This window comes from Python bivittatus, unplaced genomic scaffold (genome assembly GCF_059951505.1).
Source record: "Python bivittatus isolate LINGU-HERP-01145 unplaced genomic scaffold, Pbiv_v1 ctg000100_np1212, whole genome shotgun sequence".
Lineage (NCBI taxonomy): Eukaryota > Metazoa > Chordata > Lepidosauria > Squamata > Pythonidae > Python > Python bivittatus.
In genome coordinates, this window is record NW_028277038.1 from 5,996,018 (window position 1) to 6,016,339 (window position 20,322).

The window sequence follows — 20,322 nt, forward strand, 5'->3', positions numbered from 1 at the left end:
AAAACAAGGAGGGAAGACCTTTGTCCTCATTTATTCCTGGCCACATCTATGAGGGTTGGGAATAGAAGAATGGCATTGTGATGGGGCTTATTGTTGGAGTTCCTTGGAAGCAAAAGCTGCTTTCAGGGCTAAAATCTAAGCCTTTAATTTTGACATGGCATCTTCTTCCACAATGTCAGGCAGTAAATAAAGCCGGGGCAAACAAGGGCACCTTAGCCGGTTTGTCTCAAAGGAAGCCCAAGATCATGTAAGAATTAAGAGATACATTTTCTTCCCATGCAGAGTTTGAACAAAGAGCACTGAAATCTTGGCAGCCTCCTTCAGCTGCACAGAAAAAACACATTCAGGACCATCTCTGCTGTACAACAAAAGTTACGCCTTACCTGCGAACCCAGAGGATTTTAAAAATATCAGGAACAGAAAATGCTAGTGAAAAAACGTGAGGACAGATATTTGCAACTTACAGATGTTGTCATCTCAAATGCTTGATTCTCAAGCATACGTTTTTTCCCATATGGAAGGTCAGGATAAGTAATATTGAAAAACAAACGCTGTAGAAAAACGAAACTAAAAAACTTTCTTAGAATATTACCATCAGCAAGGGTCTTTTAGACCAACCCCATGTTTGATACAAGGGATCTAGGTCTTTTCCCCAAAACGTCATCTGCTTATAGGCTTTCACTGAAGGAGAACCATCTTTCTTTCTAGGTCACTCTTCCTTCTATCTTAAACACCTAACATTCACTCCCAGTGTCCATTTCTCCTTCTTAGGCCAGAAGGGAAATTAATCTTTGACCTGTCTTAAGCCATAGTCCTTCAGGCACTAAGTTTTCTCCTCTCCAAGTTAAACCTACCCAGTTTCTCGAACACTAATATGCCAGCTATCAAAGGCTTGGAGGTGGATAGAACAGTGTTTTTCAGGAAATTGAGGCAATTTCTTGAGTTGATGCAGTAATGAGAATGAAACCAGGGGTGTCTAGGGCAGATCAGTATTGTCACTACGCTGATACCATCAACATGCTGGTGGGTAGATCAGGGCAGGGGCTCAGGTCTCACTTTTATTTTCAGAATCATTCATAGGCCAGCTTTTAGATCATCAACTCCAAGTTAGCTCTCCTTTGATGGGAAGGAGACCATAGCTCAGTAGTAAAGTACATGCTTTGGGTACTAAGGCTTCATTTTTGTGAATACAAGAAGTTAAACCATGTGTAGCCTTGTAGGACCTTTCTTTTCTTGGTGAGCTGTGGGAGACACATTGATAAGCAGGAAAAACTTGGAAAGCCAAGGACTGTTTCTTGTACCCTCATGTAACATTGGAGAACAGCGATGGAAGTATTGAGAACAATTAAAATTCAGCTACCTATTTTTGGAAGCAGGAGTGCAGTGGGTCAGTTTGAAACAAACACGAGAGGACTGGTTATAGCAGAGGGACCTCGTCAGTGGATCGATGTTTGAGGAGAATCTCATTCTGGCGCTTTCAGAAAGGATTTTCTGCCTTAAATACCATGGACTTTCCTTCTGCCGGTGGATAAGATGCAAGCGTGGGGGTGGGTGGGAGTGGGGGTGAATGACTGCAAAATTGGAATGAATCCAATTCAGATCCTTGGAAGGAGGCACCTTTGCACATTGTAAAAGCCTGTCACATCCCTGTGTTGTATCCAGCTCTTTCTAAATCAATTCAGCTAGGTGCTTTGAATTGCTTTGGCGATTTATTTTGAATCACTGAACTCCCCTGGAACTGAATATCTGGATTTTCTGCCAACACAGTAACACAACAGGCCTCCTTGCTGGGGTTCAGTAAAAGGAATGTTGTGGGGGCAGGCATTTAATATTGTTGTACTATCCTCCCATCTCAAGGATGGGAGGAAAGCCCATCAATGGGGCGGGGGTGAAGAAGAGCCCCCAGTCACGGGGAAAGAGACTAATTTAAGAGTGGTGCAAGTCTTCTAAGTAACTACATAGATTTAGAGTCCTGGAGTTGGCAGAACATTTGTTATTTAGAGGTGTTGTATCTATGAACACAGCAGCTTGACCCAAGGAGGGGAGGGAGCATGGAAATTGCTTTTAAATATGACAAAACCATTTCTTGTGAATAAGCAGTAAATGGTGCCTTTGAAAGATCTCCACTTAACTGGAGTTATTTAGTGCATCCATTATAACGACAGGGTAGCCCCTCGGTCAGTTTAACCTCAAAAGTATGAGCATTAAGGGAAAAGTCAGACACCAGTGGGGAAAAACACATAGATTAGGTTAAAAAGAATGGATGGAAGTGCCTACATTAAGGAAACTTGCAGAGGAAGAAAAAGTGTGTATTTGATGAAATGGACCCCAAAAGGCTGCAAATGTTTGGCTGACTTTTCTGAATAGTAATAATAATAATAATAATAACGATAACAACCTTTGCAAAATGCCATAGATGCATTAAGAAATATGCATAGAAAAGAAGGCATATTAATGCATTTGGGGGCAGGATTATCTTTAAAAAATTGCAAACTGTTGGCAGAATAGGTCGAAACGGATCTAGTGTAGGTAAAATGAGACAGTGTGGAAAAACAACAACTGTACCCAGCCTATCCTACATTGTTCCTTTTCAGAACAGTTTGGTTGTTTAGTGTGAAAAGAGATCTGTGGGTCTGCTTTTAAGGAGTTTTAGGTTGTCTTCTTCTCCTCCTTCAAGTCAAGGAGAAAAATGAGTGTAGGAGGACCTCCAAAAGGCCTTCAAAGCATACAGAGATATTCTAACCAAAATCTATAAACCATATCACCTTCACAGTATAAACCAGGTTTTCATGATAACTAAAGGATGAGTAGATCCCCAAACATAAGGAATTGGAACCCATCCAATTAATATGAAGTGGCTCTCTTGAATGCCTAAAGCCACCTCTGAATTGAGTGAGCAAGCATCTGGATGGGCTAGGAGCTTCAACAGTGATAATGCATCAGCTGCGGTTAAAGAACTTGCAAATATGGAGCCAAAAATGAGGTTTGGGAATCTCCAGGAGACCTACGTATTCTTGGCTGTGATTTGCATAGGTGTTTTACACCCTTCTTAAATTTTATCATAGGCTTCTTCTCCTCCTTTTCTGCCTAAGTTTTTGAGACTGCCCATTCTTTCCTATCTAGGAGCAAAGTCCCAGCAACCAGACATCCATAGCTATGATGCAAGAGCCCCAAGAGATGGTAGAGGAGACTGTGACCGTAGAAGAAGATCCTGGTACCCCCACATCTCACGTTTCTATTGTGACTTCAGAAGACGGGACCACAAGGAGGACTGAGACGAAGGTAGGAAATGATGGTTGCAGCATTTCCATCGCTGAGGTTCAGATTTACTCCCAGTGTGTAGCCATATCTTACCACAGATTTAACTGAGCTTCTGAATTAACCTTTGGGGTGTGCATAGTAGGGAGGTGCTGGTCCAACATACTGTGTGAACACAATCTTTACATGGCAATGGAGACTCCATTTAGAGTTTGGAGGAGGGTGAGAGTTTGTGGGTGGGGCAAGTATGCAGATTAGTTGAGGTTGAGTCTCACACTCACGACTGGCATTCAGGATGTTTTTTTCACCAGGTTTTGATCTTTTCCTTTTCTTTTTCTCTTTTACACTAAAGTGTAATTTAAGGTTGAAGTCCAACGTTCATGTCTTTGCTCCACTTGTTTTCAGCAGCGGGTGTCTATAGGAGCTCTGGGGCTGCAAAAATCAACCCCATATGCTGTAGGGAGCATTGGTTGCCTTCTCCTGGTGTCTAGAGTTGAAGGTCTAAATCAGTCTAAATTGGTACTTTTGATTCCTGGCAGATTGGGGACTAAAATAACTGAAATGCGCAAATAAATTACCTGAATGTTTAGCAGAGAATGGAAGCACTTTCTCAGCATGATTGAAGTGCTGGTCTCTCTGGAAGCTGAAGGGAAGCTGTGGTAACAGGTGAATGAATAAATCAGAAAAAAAAAAAAATAAGGCCGCTTGATAAAAACACTGTCTGGCTTTTGAGCAGATGTTCTCAAACGGAAGTTTATTTTAGAAGCTGTTGACGCATTTGAAGGTGTTTATTTTTCTTTGGGAAGATTAAGCCAGGAAGGTGAGTAAGAGATGGCGGTGGCCCACCCTTTTGAGTTCTGTAAAATGACAGAGGGTGTGGAAAAAAAGAGGATAAAGAGAAGGTCTAGCCCCCTGATGAAATGGAGAGCAGGGTCTGGGGACCACATTGAGGACTCAACAGCAGGACCGTGAGGAGTGACAAAACTGGTGACATTTAAGTAAATGCTTGAGATGGAGACCCAGACAGGGTTGGTTTGCCCACACATCCTCAGAAGGAAGAGGTTGGGGGCCTGAAAACCAGCCCACTTAGTAGCAACCCATCTCTTGGGAATAGCTGGTCCTCCAAGGTCTGGAGGGCCCCAACTCTGTTGCTGTTTGGAAGGTGCTAAAAAGAACATTTTCCCACTGTGCCTATGGGGCGAAAGTACCTTCTCTCTGGGCATCCTTTGTTGTGATCTGTGTTTTGGAAGCATTTTGGTTGTGGTGTTGGTTCCAATTTAATTTTAGTTTTAATATGATTTATCCAGGCGTATCTTGTTATGGCTTTATCAGAATGCTGGTGGAGCTGCCCAGAGTCTTGTGAATGGAAGAGGAAAGAACTGTTTATAAATGAAGTAACATGACATAATGTATGGAGAACCCAAAAGACTTCCAGATATCTGTAGTGAGACCATTCCTCTGTGTGTGTGTGTGTGTGTGTGTGTGTGTGTGTGTGTGTTTTCCAATTTTAAGGACATGGCTCACCAAAAAAAAGAAGAAGTTGGGAAGAAGGAGGAGAGAAGAAAAGTTTGGCACTTGTCTAAAAATTGCAGTGTTTCATGCAGTGACTTAATTACCCTGTAGGATTCTTTGCCACAAGATGTGTTGACAGCTACCAGCTTTGATGTCTTTCATAAGGGATTACAGACCACTGTAGATGATAGAACCCACAATGACAACCTGCTATGATCTCTACATATTCCATCCAAGATTAAATGAACCTCTGAATTTACGTCCATAGAACGACAACAGAACAGAAACATAAAGATATGCCCTCTTTGGAGATTCAAAGGAGGCATCTGGCTTGAATGGACAAATTCTTCTGTTCCCTCCCCAAAAGACTCTATCTGTAACTCACTTTTAAAGAATATTTTGCAAAACCACTCAAGTACTTGCCTTTTTTGTTCTTGTCATTTGCTTTGCTCCTATAGCTTATGGAGAACTTTGTGATATTTTATGGGTATTGTTGCCTTGCTATTAAGCTATTTACATCTTCCATTCCCTTCTAGATAACAGCTTTTATGATGATCAGTTATTGGATTCTTTATTTGAAGGCTAAATAATGATGCCAGAGTTAATAGTTAATCTCGCCCCTTCTTTTGTGTTACGTTATTCCTGTAAAGAAAGGATGGCTGTTTGTGTTGGGTAACTTTCTATCGTGTTCTGTACTGGCCTTCTGCATTTGAGCTGTTAGGGTTGCTTTTTAATTATTATTCTTGTACATGCTACAGTGAAAAGAAAGGGCAGAGGGAAGAAAGTACAGGCATGGTATTTTGGCTCTGCAAAGAAAAAAATGTCTTGTAGATATTATCCCAGAGCTAGATGCAAATTTGTTTGATGGTGTTTGCTTCCAGCTTATTGTATGTTATGTTGCAATAGAGGTGAATTGGTTTTCTAGATTTAACCACTCGGTTTCATTCTCTTTCCCGTCCGAAGATTGAAGAGATCTGTGCTTAAGTCGGTAGTCTTTTTGATTTATCTGCAGAATAAGAATAAGAAAATGACATGGCTGTGTCCGTATGTTTCCCATATCCAAGATGAATTCTTGGCATCTCAGATTAGATGCATCTGGGAGTAGATGATGTTGACTAATCTAGTATAAAGACTAATCTGATGCTTTTTGTCTGTTTTGAATCTATGTTCGGAAAAGTTCTCATACTGCCCATTGCATACATGAATCATCCCTTGGTTTTGAGAAGACCAACTGATGGAAATTGATCTTGGAGGAACTGGAAAGTTAGGTGTGAGATGGAGCTCATGTTTTCTTCTCTCTCTTTCTCGTGGGCTCTGGTGTATCATTTGATAAAGCTAAACCTTGAGCCATACAAGAAGGTAAAGGCAAATCAGTCGGAGTACAGAGAAAGGCAAAGTGAGAAACTCAATACTTAGCCAGTGTGGTTGAGATGGGCAGCTATATAAATACGAGAAATAAATAAAATAAAATATCTACTTTTCTACTTTGCAACTTCTTCTCTGTGTTATATTCAGCATTATCTCTACAACGTAAGCAACTCTCTGTCCATTTGCATCTCAGAATCGTACTTAACATGGATACACATTTTCTGCTTTGAATGTTTTAATGTTCTGTAATCATTACAGGGTTAATCGCTTCCAGGTCTTGTTGTATAAATAGCCCTGTACTTGGCTGTTATTTGTATTTTATGATGTAATAAATAAAAATAATAATAAAGCCAAGGAGAGGACCTCCCTAAGTCTTGTGCTTCAGAAGCATGCTTCATATGAATAGCAGAGACCTCTTCGTGTGCTATCTGCTAGATAAAACAAGACTGGCACGTGGGTGATAGGGATTGCCCAGAATAGTCGTGCAACTGATAAGAAAGATGTTCACAGTCAGAATTATCAAAACTGAAATGGATACAGTACTGTTATCTTTCCCCATTAAAATGACAGGGAAGCCTTTTGCAATAATAGCAAGCATTCTATTTTGGAGAGACCGTCGTTCCTGCTAGAATACATCCCTTGCATGCAAATTTGATGTCTGCTTGTTCCCAATCATCCAAGGAGAGCTGCCATTGAAAGCCTCAGGAAGCTAGAAACATATATATGTAATATATAATTATAATTGTTATAATATAACAAATGGGTATATGGCCCATTTGGTTAGTTATGAGTGGTCAATACACTGTGTGAAGTCAGAAAGTGAGTTAATTCAATCATCAAGCATGTTGTAGACTTCCTTTCCTATGTAGAAGAGACCATTACAGCTCTTTTCTGGAACGTCTTTAAGTAGATAATCTGATATTTGATTAAATGGTAATATGGGTTTTTTAAGCTTCTTTTGCACAGAGCTGTGAAAGGAGCGGTGGTCTGGTCATAGTTTCAAAAATTCCACCATTGGGTTTACATGATGTGTGAAGCCATCGTTTGCTTAACAGTGGTTTATCAAGTCAACTGCAGTTGGCTGGGTTGGTATGACACACTAAGCCATGAACTATGGTTTACAATCCTAAGGATTGCGTTTGCACAATCTGCCAAGCCAAAAACATGCCATGTTTTGACTTAGGGCAACAGGAGGAGGCAGCTGTGGTGTTCCTCTCCTGAAAGCCCACCACACTTGCACTGTTTTTAATGCTAGATAAACATTGCTTTTCAAATTACATGTTTGCTTCTCAGAGTTGTTGTTTTACAGCCACTGTGGCTATGAGTCATAAAATTAGAAGGCACTTAAACCATGCGGGATTGTGACTTCAATTTAGTTTTATCAGGGAAAGGAAGGAGCCCATACAGGGGAAAAATTTTTGTTTTCTTGCAGCAACTCCGAAACATCTGGGAGCAAAGTAAGTTGATCCCAAATTCTGGGGATGGGGAAAAATCATCCTAACAAAGCAGAATAAAGTGGAAATGAATGCCATTCTAGGGAGGTTTAAGAAAAAGGAGAAAAAAAATACAACTGCTGGAATTGTAATGTCCTTGTGAAAATCTATGGTACGGCCAATTTTGAAATGCTTTATCACATTTTGAATGTTCTCTGCCAGAACTGGAGGAAAGAACAGGAAGAGGGCTGTACAATGATTGGAAGCACTTCTTCTAGGTAAAAGCTAGAAAACTCAAAACTTTGCCAGGTAGAAAAAGTGCCAGATGTCATCTATGGAAATTTGTAACATGAAGGAAATCGAGCTGGGAACCATTCTTCTTTGTTCTTCATAATCTTCACCCTATAAGATTCAAGACAAAATAACTGTGCCAAGGTTGTTCAACATTCCTTACACGGATTATGGAATTTGCTGATTCCATCTAAGTTATCCGTGTTCACGGCTTTAAAGGGGATTAGAAGATGCCCCAGTTTTGCCAGTAGCTGGTACTCAGGAGGAGCATATGCAACGTACAAGTCCACAAGCAAGGGAGAAGCTTCCTATTGACCACTGTTTGTGATGCTGAATAGCGAGATAAATGGATTTAGGGAATCTTCTCAGCCTTCACTTTAACTCTGGAGATGTATGGGATTTAGACGGAGATGTTTTGAAGTTTTCAAGGCTTGTGAGAACATATCTGTTGGGTACCAGTTGAAGAAAAGCTGCCTAGGAATTCTTGCACCATGCATGGGGGTTCAAGCTTTTGAGATTCTCTTGGTGCAGCTAAGCTACAGGGTGGAACCATCTGAAGAGTGAGGAGATGTTGGCTGGGAGAGAAGAGGAAGCTTCTGAGCTTCAAGAATTACAGTGACCCTTGTAGAATGGCGAAGTCCTCGGAGCCTTCCTCCTCCCCCACTGTTTGTCATATGTCTCTGCGGGTGATATCCACCCCGTCTCAAGAACACTGTTCCTTTTGAAGCTCTGGTTTCATTCCGACTCAAAGGAAACCAGGTTGCCCATCCCTCAAGCTTGTGTTAACTTGCATTTCTGATTTCCTTGGGTGGATTTGCGATTTCTTGTGGGAGAGGTAAGTCAGGAAATGAATAAATAAACAGGCTACCTTCAAAGCGTCTAAAAAGTTCCGGCTGAAAACAGCAACTTAGCAGAAATGCCCATTTGAGATTGCCGGAAAAGACCTGCAAACTTGGTAGAAACAATACGTTAAACCATGAGTTTCAGAAAGCTCCTATCCGGGGAGCAGGAAAGAAGAGAAATCATGGTAGTTGTAAATAAGGAGAATCATGTTCTAGTCAGTGGACGGAAAGAGAAAAAAGAGAATGGAAATTAGCCATTGTCATTCCAGTCCAGAAAAAGAGATGGGTGTGTACACACACCCATGTATACATATACACGTGTGTGCACACATGTACCCACTCTTTATCTGCTGCATCAGTTCATCAGGGTTCTAAGCAGTGATGTTGATGATGTTTTTGTAAGTCCCTTTTTATTTGACTCAGTTGCCTTTTTCTAGTTAGTACTTGCCAGATGTCTTGGGTGGCCTAGAGTGATGAGGATTTCCATCTAGAGGGTCTTAGGCTGAAAACGGCTATTTTTCTGCCTCTAACTCTGTGCAGGTAGCTTTCAAACCCAAAGGACTAATTTGGAGGCATCACTCATTCATTTTTGTGATTGCTATTAGAAAGCAAACATTTTAACATCTTAAACCAACAAAGGTGACCTTGCACAGGAAGGTGCAGGCTGTTTAAGTTTCCCAGCAGATGAACACTACGGCAGATTAAAGTGAGCGCGTGTCATGTATATGTGGTTTAAAGCACAAGGATTTCTGAACAAAAAGAATCTCTTTTCACCTCTTCCCTGCGCCGTCTCTTACATTCTTATCATGGCCCTGGTTTTGCTCCAGCAAAGTTCCCACTCCTTTTTTCTCAAAAACATGGCAGTTGAGAGGCACCGTTGTTTTGCAGATAACTCTTTTTGCAGTCATGGAAATCTGTGTCTGATGTGGCCAAATTACAACTGTTGTGGATTTTGCATCTAGAAGAGGTCTAGATGGCGAGTGGTTATGTGTTCCTCACCCAGGAGAAGCCTCAGCACATATCAGATCTCAAGGTCTTGGGTCTATTACATAGGGCAGTGTATATTCTCCATGGTGGACTATTTGACTCTAGATGTCACTTTTTAATTAAATGCTCCAGTATGAAGGTCCTCATCAGATAGCCTCCAGGTATAGTGAATCTTCACTTCTCTCATCTCTAACCATCAGGTTTGGAAAGGCTGCCATAGATTGGTTTGACCACCTGGATGGCCATTAGATCTTCCTGGACAAGAAGGTATTTTAGACAGAGGAACACAGAGATGGCCTTGGAGAAGATATGTGGAGACCATAAGTAAAACAAGAGGTCAGACTATGAGCAAAACACGTGCTCGGTCCAGGGAAACAAGACAGTGTGAGAAAGAAAGTTGGAGTTGCCTGTCTTGATTCTCTTTGGTTTAACGGGGAGGGAAAACATGAAGAGGTGTGGAAGAAACTCAAGACTGGCCTGTCTTGATTCTCTTTGGTATAAGAAGGGAAAGAAAACTGTCAGGCTTTCACAATCCTGTTACTATAACCTGTATCAACTTCCAATATTTTGTGTGGTGTCTATTTTGTGTAGCGTCTGTTTCCTGACCTGGCCTACCTTAAAAGTCTGATAGGTACTTAAAGAGGCCTTCCTCTTCTATTTTGAGCCTTGCCAGAAGAATATGCTTGTTGTGAGACTCCTGGAAGTTGTGCATTTCTCCAGATGCTGTGAAGCATAATGACCTGACCCTGTCGTTTTGTTCCCATCATACTATGATGGGAAAAGTGAATTTTGAAAGGAATTCAAGAAACCCACCTTGGCAAAACCGGGGCGGAATGAAACGTGTCCATGCTATATTCCCAATTGAAAGGGGAAGCAAGGTGGGCTGGGCGTAAAAAAGGAACTCATACAGGTGAGTCCTCCATCCATCCCCACGTCAGATTGAAGGACTGATTTGGATTCAAAGTTACCTGTGAGGCACCTTTTTTACAGACAGAGCACCCATAGCCAGGGGACGGTGGCCCGCATTGTGATTTCTGCAAGAAGGAAACATCTGGGCTTCCTCCAGCTCTTTTTGAAAAGCCAAGCCATTTTCAATTAAAATGGCTGCTGGGGAGCAAGGCCTGAACTTCCCATTTCATTGGCCTCAAGAGGGCACCCTCTTTCACAGCCTTCTGTTAATAAGATAATGGCTTGCCCCTTTTTTGGCCTAATAATTTTACAGTCTAGATGTCAAAAAAAAAAAAAAAAAAGCGCTCAGAAATGTCAGAATGCTTTTATCCTTGAGTGCTTCCTCCTTCCCCACTTGGTGTTTTATGACACAAGTCAGACAAAAGGATCTTTCAAGTTTTGACAGCTTCTATCAAATACTCCATCCACCTAAAGCATCTTTCTCCTTTTCCTAACAATTCCAAACGGATCACTTCATTTGGACGAAGGGGGAAAAGAAGCAGGCGCTAGTGTTTCTGTTTGGTGCTCCTGGAGAGAGTTTTATTGGAAGGATTGATGCTAAAGCTCAAGCTCAGAGACTTTGGCCACCTAATGCGAAGAGAGGACTCTTTGGAGAAGACCGTGACACTGGGAAGGATTGAAGGCAGGAGGAGAAGGGGACGGCAGAAGATGAGATGGTTAGATAGCATCACGGAAGCAATGAGCATGAAACTGAGGAAACTCCGGGAGGCAGTGAAGGACAGGAAGGCCTGGCGCGACGTGGTTCATGGGGTCACAAAGAGTCGGACACGACTTAATGACTGAACAACAACAAGAGTTGCAGGAAGGGTGACAGGCAAGTGGGGTTGTGTTAATTCTTTACAATTTCCAGGAGGTTATTTCCATGTTTCCTCCCTCCTCTCTGCATCACACCGTGCCAGAAGGGTACCATAGACTCTGAAGCAGCTCATGGGCTTTTCTCCTTGCATATCCTGCATTTCTGTTCTTTGTAAGCATTGGGCTATCACAGGGCACCACCTCTGGTCTTCCTTATTTATTTATTTATTTATTTATTTATTTATTTATTTATTTATTTGAGGTTGGCATGGCTGCCCAGCTCAAACAAGGTGACTCTGGGTGGATTACAGTTACAAGAAATAACACAAACCAGTCAACTGTTTCATTAAAATAAAAGCACCCCTTAACAGACCATCAGGAACTGGCAGTGATTACTCTTCCCAGATGGGGATGCTCCTTTTTGAGGCTCCAACCGTCAAGGAAAGGACCAGCTGGGTTGGGCCCAATTGTATGTCTGGGGGAAGGTCATTCTGTCATTCCACCGGGGTTCCCTTGCATCCATCCAACGGTCCACTGTCAAAATCAGTGACTTCTTCATTCTTAGAACTCACTTGGGACCCTTATTTCTACAGTATCTTAAACCCACTGTGTCCCAACATCATCTCTCTCACAGCTTCCTGTCCTGTTCCAGGACTTCCAGACATTCAACAATCTCCTCCTGATGCCCCCTTGTCAGAGATATGATGCAGGAAGAACAGCTTATTTTCCTTGCCCAGCAGTTCCTCTCTGCCCTTGGGATCTTAGAAAGAGCCCCACAGTTCTTCTCAGATATGTTGCAAAGCTCAGGAAAATGTCCAATAGTACAGACTACACACAGCTCAGGGTTGAAAGCTGTTGGGTTCTTGGTGTTCTCAAAGCTTGGATGTTTTCTTGCAGACATTTCATTCCCAGGGTAGGTAACATCATCAGGACATGGAAGAGTAGAGTTTGGTGGCTATTTCTACATACCAATTTGCCTCGCTAGTCTTGGTGGAGATATGGCTTTGTCCTTGATGGTTCCTTGATTAGGATATGATTTCTTCCTTGATTGTTTGTCTGGTGCTGTTTCCTGATTATTTGCCAATCAGAAAAACCTGAACTGAACTGAACTGAAGAGAAATGAACAGCTGTTGGGCAAGGAGGGCTAATGTCGGGACCTTGGACAGAGCAATATTGGCTGAGAATTATTGTCTCAGCAAAGTTGAGAAGACTTCTAAGTCTGTAGGAAGACTAACTCTGTTGTGTTTGCTCTCTTTCACCTTAGGAATTATCAGACCCCTTAAGGGCGAGTTGTTTCAGGTGCCCCTTAGCTCTTAAAACAAAGTAAAGGTACATTTGAAAGATGAGTGATATATTGCTTTCCATATTCCTGAAACCGAGTAAGGCTTTTTTGAGCTGGGATTCCCTTATTTACACTGAAGAAATAAAAACATTTTTTAAAGGGGGGAGGAGACTGAAAATGCAGTGGGCAGGTTTGTTACTGATATAAACATTTCCTTAAGATGGAGGGAGGCCTTAGTAATTCCTCTAGTGTCGTTAGCTCATGTTGCATACTTGTCTGTGAACCTCTTAATTATTCCACTAGTGGTGATCTCAGCAGGTTCTGTGTTGTGTATATTTTTCGAGTCTCAGTTGCTCAAAGCTATCTTTAGAAGAAGATATCCACTACTTGGGTGGCTCTGCATTTTTCTTTCTCTTGTCAACATGGTGCTAAAATAGGGAGGGACCATATGTTTGGAACAGCTCAAAACAAGCTCTAATTATTTTGTGGAGGGTTGTTGAAGTGACTTACCTAATCTGGCGGTTGGTCTATCTATTTTAATTAGTTATTGCAGATCAAAATATCTCCACTTTCCTCTCTTCTCCCCTTGCATAATTTCTAAACCATCAAGCATGCTGAATGCAGATTCCCCAGTGCTACAGAGTAGAGAGGCACTTCTTTTCAACCACATATCGATTTGCAAACATGTCCTGAAACTTTTTTTAAGCATTTGATCCCACTTTCTAGATCTTTGTCTTCTTCCTTTGCTTATTGATCTACTGGTTTCTCTTTTGAACTGAACTAAATGGCTTCATTCTTCTCCTTTTATGAGCAAGACTTTCCAGGCTGATCCCAAAAAATGGATTTGTTATTGCTACTGTAATACTGTGGAATTTTCTGCCCCAACCTTGGCGGGCCAATTAAGTGTTTGTTTCTGGGTAAATCTTGTTTGGGATTCAAGTCAATCTCTAGTAGGGAACAGGGAAGGCAAGGGAAAAATGTGCCTAAAGACAGATTTTCCTATTTGCTCATCTCCAAACACGTACTGTCCATTTGGGGTTATAAATATTGTTCATAAACCCTTGGCTGTTCAAAGCTTTGTGTGGTGTTTGTTACCCATGCATAACAAACACCCATGGGTGTCAGACATTCACAGAACATGCAGTGTTCCCCCCTGTTTTTTTGACAACATGTGTCTGTGTCATTAAAGAATTGTTTACTCCATTTTCTCTCTTTTGATGAGTGAGTGCCTGTATGGGTCTTAAACCAAGTGGCATGTTTATACGGGTGGAAAATCTTTAAGAGGACTTTTGGTGCATGTTTTTGGAGCAAGATAATGTATAGCTTCTCCCCTATAAAGGAAGATCATGTTTCATGAAGCTTTGTGACAATGTCAAAGCTTTCAGTCTGTAGCATCTCCAGAATGGAGTGAAGAACTCCAGCCTTAAACCTACAGTCCTGGCTCTGGATTCAGTCTTTTTATTAAGACCTGGTTTGCTTTAGCATGGTTCACTGAATAAACCATAGTTGACTAGGTTTCACATATCATGGGAATTTAGCCATTCTCTGGGTTTGCACTATCCACTGAATCATAAATTAAATGTGCTGGGTTTGCACAACACACACATGGAATTAGCCTTAGAACAAGCTTAAAACTAGCAAAATATAGCATGTCGTGTGAATGCGGTCGCTGGGTCCTTAACTGATCCAGTTAAGGGTGTTGACTAAACACAGGTAGGGAACTATGATATGATAAGATGCCTCCAAATTAAGAGGGGCAAAAGAAAAATTGCAGGAAAGTATGTTGATCATTATAGGGACTTCATGAAGGTATTTGATCCAAGGTTGTCCAAAGGACATCACAGCACAAATGACATGAAGTATGACATTTGCACGGTGATGTCATAACACATGGGACATTGTGGCTTCTACTAAACACCTACGATCTGATTGGCCAGTGGATGAACACCACACTGGCTGAGATAGGCATCGATCTTTTGCAAAGCACTTCCAACGTCCTTGTGAAGGATCCCAACTGATAGCAAAAGGCGTATCCTCCATTTCTTTGGGTTGGGTTGCATTTGTGCAGATGGGTGGGTGTAAAATAATTTACCCTGAAGCACACTGGTGTACAAATAATAAATTATGTCTGTGTTCTTCTCTCTCTGCCTCGCAGGTAACAAAAATGGTCAAAACCGTCACAACTAGAACGGTGCGCCAAGTCCCTCTTGGACCAGATGGCCTCCCTGTGATGGATGGATCATCTCCTATGGGTAGTTACACTGACTCCATAGACAGAAGGCACATGAAGAACGGAGAGCGATACATCACACCACAGGCATCGTCCACCTTGACCCGAGCTTATAACAGCTACAGCGATTCCTATCCCGATGGTCATGATGGCCAGTATCGTTCATTTGTGAGCCACAACGGTTATGGCGACCTCCCCGACAGCTATGGAAGCTTATCCCGGAGCGTCAATTACCGCCCACATTATGCCTACGTTCCTGGGAACAATTACCGGCCAGAGGACGGCAGCTTCACTTTGCCAAGCAGGAGGGATAACTACGGGCCTCTTCCACAACCCCAGGCGCCAACTGGGAGCAATGCAGACTTGAATCGCTCCCAGCCGGAACGGTTCCAACCAGAACCGTACGGGCTTGAGGATGATAACCGCAGCCTCGGGGTTGACGATGAAGGATACGAACTAGACCCAGAGTACTCGACAGTGAATCGGAGGACGTCAGCCGGGATCCCTGAGAGAGGGAAACCTCACAAGGGAAGGTAAAAGCATTGTTAGATCATTGATGGGCAGCTCCTTGTATGGTTCTTGTCGTGCAGGAGCAGTGGAAGTCTGCTTGATCAGGGCTTGCAGGAGAGGTTGAGGGCTGATAGTGGAGAACCCCTCACTGCCGTATGCCACAGTTCTCTAGTCTACATGTGGCACCCTATCAATACCTTTCATTTTTTTAATATTTTATTTAGATATCAAATTTGTCACCACCCATCTCATTAGAAAACGACTCTGAGTGGTTCACCGAAACCGTTAAGATCAGTTAAAAATACAATGTAAATTCATGCTTGTCTGGGGTCTCTTCCTACTGTGCTTTGAAAAAATAGTGAGGTTTTAGAACAGCAATAATACTGCTATCTATCTATCTATCTATCACATGTATATAGCCACCCATTTCACACCAAGCAACTCTGGGTGGCGTACAACAATTAAATAAAATAATGAGTGAATAAAAGCAAGCCTTACAAAAAGATAAAAAGTTGTTATTACAATAAAAACATTATCCCAAATTTTAAAACATTTGGATTTTAAAATAGACCAATCCCATGGAGAGAGCAGAATGTCAATTATAGTGGAGCCATCTAAGAATGTCTCTGGTTCCCAAAGACCCCAAGGCCTGAGGACATAACCAGGTCTTGAGGGACTTCCTAAACCAGTGTTTCTCAACCTTGGCAACTTTAAGACCTGTGGACTTCAACTCCCAGAATTCCCCAGCCCAGATTTTATGAGGACTTGCTTTCCTGCTGCTTCATTTTGTTTAATTTATTTAAAATAAATCTCAGAATCTCCTGCCCTTACTCCATGGAATAGTTTTATGATCCAGGAAGCATCAGTGATTATGTCTTTACTATGTCTTGGTTGTATGACATACCTATTGCCAGTCTTAACAGATGATGGTTACATTATTTCCTTCCCTTGCTCACACCCCGATTCGTGTTCATGAGTAAGGAGGGCAGGATGTATTGCCCTCACTCTGATTTGGCTGCATGAGTGAGAACAGAAAGCAGTGCCCTCACTCTGATTTGGCTTCATGAGTAAGGGCAGGTAATAAGGAACATTGTCCTTACTCTGGTTTGGCTTTGGGGTAATGCCATGTGTCAATGCCTCCTTCCTTCACTCTAGTATCTGTTAATTAAGCAGCTGAACTTGTACTGGTGCCCACTCACCTAAGGAATGTGCAGTTGCTTCCCCTAATATACGTGTTTGCACCCTATAATTTCATTTCCCCCACATTTTAGAAAGTTCTCCTGTATTTTGTAAATGGAGCACTGATTCATTTCTACTGGATCAATTTTTTAAACCTTTGTTTGTGAATTAGAGCCATTACGGAGTGTGCCCTGATGAATACTGCATCAACCTCAGAAATTTGTTCCAGTGTTGCAAGGTTAGATGCAACAAAAGAACAAATTCTCTCTTATATTGCTGGTGCATTTGCACTTTTAAAGGATTGGAGACTTCTTATTTAAATATGATCAAGGAACTTTATCAAGCAGTTTAATTTGAATGCACCTTGTAGAAACACAACGAAGCACGTGCAAGGTCTGCTGTTGAAAGCACCGTCTCTCGCCGACTTCAGAAATTCTCAAAGCGATTTTTACATGAATAAATTAGTCTCTGTCTTTCACTGCCAAGGAATGTCTGGCAATAAATAATGATTTCTAGGTAACGCTGAAGGTCCCAGTTATTAACCCTTGATTGCAAGGGTGTTTTTGTAAAATACATTTTATTCGTCTTCCTTGAAAGCAAAATCTGGGCTCAAGTCCACGCTTAGCCAGAGATATCATGCTGTAAGGATGACCTTGAGTCAAGCACATGTTCTCAGTCTAATCTGTTGAAAATCATGAGACATTGGCCTCCTCTTTACCATATGAAAATTCCTAATCATCATCTCATACTTTTATGAAGATGTCTAATATTTTTATGTGATTGTGTATGACACTAATCCTGTTAGACCCCTTGGTTAATTCCCTAGCATGGTTACTTGATAGTTTGCTGCCAAATTTTGATGGAATGATCTTGGGGTTCACCCATTTTGTGACTCCCTCCAAAGCCACCTGAGATCAGGCCATGAAAATTTGGTAACAAACTGCCAAAGACTGGGAAATTCAGCCCAATGGGGTTGTTAAGCCTCCCATAAACTTAATTCATCATGGAAACAAACAAAGATAAAGAAACAACTTTAGCCAAAAACAACATGAAGGGCCTAAAACAGGACCAACATTACCTTGCCTCCAAGGTTTCTAGTCCAACCTAAAAAGAGTTGCTTCCAACTGCAGAAGAATTGCCGCTGTTTGGTTTACTATTTGTTAATGAAAGATGGTCACTTAATAGGGAGAGTGGAACCTGCTATTCAGATGTTGGTTTGGCCATACTGATTAAATCAGGGTTTACCCTGATAGCCTTGACTTTTTAATTTATTTTTTTGCTAATTCTCAGCCTTCTCTTGTCCCTGCATTGGACTGGTTTGGTTACTGAAGCTCAGATTTTATCCTGTAGACATCAGAAGCTGGAGGAGCGACTTTATCAGGACCAAGACTTGCCTTTCTTCTCAATTAGCAATGTGGGATCCAGTTTACGTGATATACTGCCTGTTTCTGCTAACTTCTGAAAATATCCATTAGCGGGCCATCAGTTGTCAAGATATCACTGCTTTGCTACAATCACCCAGACTTCCATTTCTCCACTTAGTGACACGTTTGGCTGATTTACTGTAGTTTTTCTTTTCTCCCCCTTTCTGGTTAGACTGAGGTTGGACAGGAAGAGTGAGTCCAGCAGCTTTCTTCCCATTTAGAAATGAGCGAAAGGATTGATTTTCAATAAGTCTTGAAAGGTTAATAATTCTACCGATAAATGAAACTTGGGCCATAGATAAACAATGCAGCTGGCAGAGGAGTGTTGAAAGCCTATGTTCTTGGAGCATTTTGAAACAAACCAAGATAGACTCATCTCTTCTCCAGGAACGTCCCTCATTTTGGAATGGTGCTACCTGCTCTGATGACCTCCTGGCTTCACTACCTGAATTTATTTATTTATGCAGTCATTTGTATCCCACTCCACTTTGTAAATCTCAGGATGGTTTACAGACTGTCAAAAAATAAAATCATCCATAAACCCACATACGAAAAAATGATAGTTACAGAAGTAACCCAAATCCATTCTTTGCATAAAAAGCCCATCGGAGCAATATGGCCTTAAAATCTGGAAAAGGAAAACAAGGCAGAGGGAAAGTATTGCATAGCATGTTGACCACCAACAAGAGGGGGCATCTCTGGGCCCCCACTGCTTTCACTTAACATGGGATCTGGACCTTCAGCAGCCCTTTTGGGGATAAATGCACAAGATGGTCTAATTCTGATTGAGAGAGATGATCTTGTAATAAACAGGTGCTAAGCTGTTAACAGGTTAAACCAGTATCTTGACTTTGGTCCAGAAGCCTGTTATTAGCAATCAACTCCCCAACCAAAACATAGATGTAAACCTACTTGACCTACTCTTCCCCATTCATAAATGGCCCAGTTTTTCCTACTGAATGCAAGGCAGTCCCACATACAGTTTCTTACAATGGACGCCGAGTCTGGAATGACATGAATATGTTTCTGTTCTCAAAAGATGGACAGTCCAATTTGAACAGAGGAGGAAAGCCACAGGAAGAAAGAGAGTCCATGCAGAAAAGGGGGGAAATACCCATAGGAAAACTATGGTATTTATACCTCACATTTGGTTGCAGTCGGTGCTACAGTGCTATCTGTGCTCGGTGGGCACCACAGAAGAATGAGAGACGTTCTTTAAAGCAAGCAATAGGTACTTCGTTCATTTTCAGCGATATGATGGTAAATTTTGAAGCATGAATATGTGTACCTATGCACCTTGTGTTCTCCAGATCTGTTGAGCTTCAGCTCCCATGGCCCTTAGCCAGCATGGCCAAAATCAGGGATTATAGACATTGCATATTAGAGAGGACCATTGTAATCTAGGTCAATACTGGCAGCTTCCAAGGTTAACTGTAACTTATAAGAGTTATGAGAGAGATTCTCACACAGTCAGCATACGCTAGCACTTCTGACCGATGGAAAAGAAGCCAACCCACTCAAAAGTGGGGGCCAAGTTATGTAGGATGGGAAGAAAAATGGTATGCAAGAAGTCCTGCGTACATAAGACGTGCTCTTGAAAAGACAGCAATTGCTGAAATTCTTTCATTGTGGCTTCCTGATGTTCTTCAATAAATACTACTCATCAGAAGGTCTTGATTTCTTCTAAGCTTGCCCAAATGAGTCATTCCTTGTCCTTCCAGACAAGAGTAATAGTAAAAGTAGGTTTTTGAAAAAGGCAGGTTGCCTCTTTTTATGGGGGACCTTGTAATTAGTGTTCTTGCACTGAGCAGGGTGTTGCTCTCATTAGGCTATGTGACCCTTTCTAAGTCTTGGATTCTGATTCCTGATGCCTCCTGGTCTTAAGCAACTGAATTATGCTTGGGGCATCTTGTTTCCTCTACCTGCACACTGCAGAGCAATCCACGTCTGTCCAGCAATGATTCCAGAGGACTGGTTATAGCTGTGCTCTTTGTCCTAATTGTGAGTTGCCATTTTCCACCAGTTTCTAACCAGGCAGGTAACTAGTCTTTTGCATGATATTCCCTTCCTCTCTCTCTTTCTCTTTCTTCTCACTGTTGACCCAGTTTCTGAACACGCTCACATTTGAATATAGATTGGGAGGTGGTGAGAGAATAGAAACGGTTGGTTCAGAAAGTGCCTGCAAGTATAAATTAGTGCACAAAAGCAGATTTTGTCTGCCTGCGTGCCTGGAAATTTATAT

The 20,322-nt window shown here is 41.8% G+C and overlaps 1 protein-coding gene across 7 annotated transcripts in view; it reads left to right on the forward strand.

Moving 5' to 3' along the window:
• The window catches only part of ARVCF (ARVCF delta catenin family member), a 257,122-nt gene that overhangs the window by 164,986 nt on the left and 71,814 nt on the right, over nucleotides 1–20,322 (forward strand). For all 7 annotated transcript variants that reach the window (XM_088135346.1, XM_088135349.1, XM_088135350.1 and 4 more), the window contains 2 exons: nucleotides 3,124–3,282; nucleotides 14,893–15,500. In XM_088135346.1, the coding sequence (XP_087991472.1) occupies nucleotides 3,124–3,282; nucleotides 14,893–15,500 (767 nt within the window). The remainder of the gene's footprint in view (nucleotides 1–3,123; nucleotides 3,283–14,892; nucleotides 15,501–20,322) is intronic.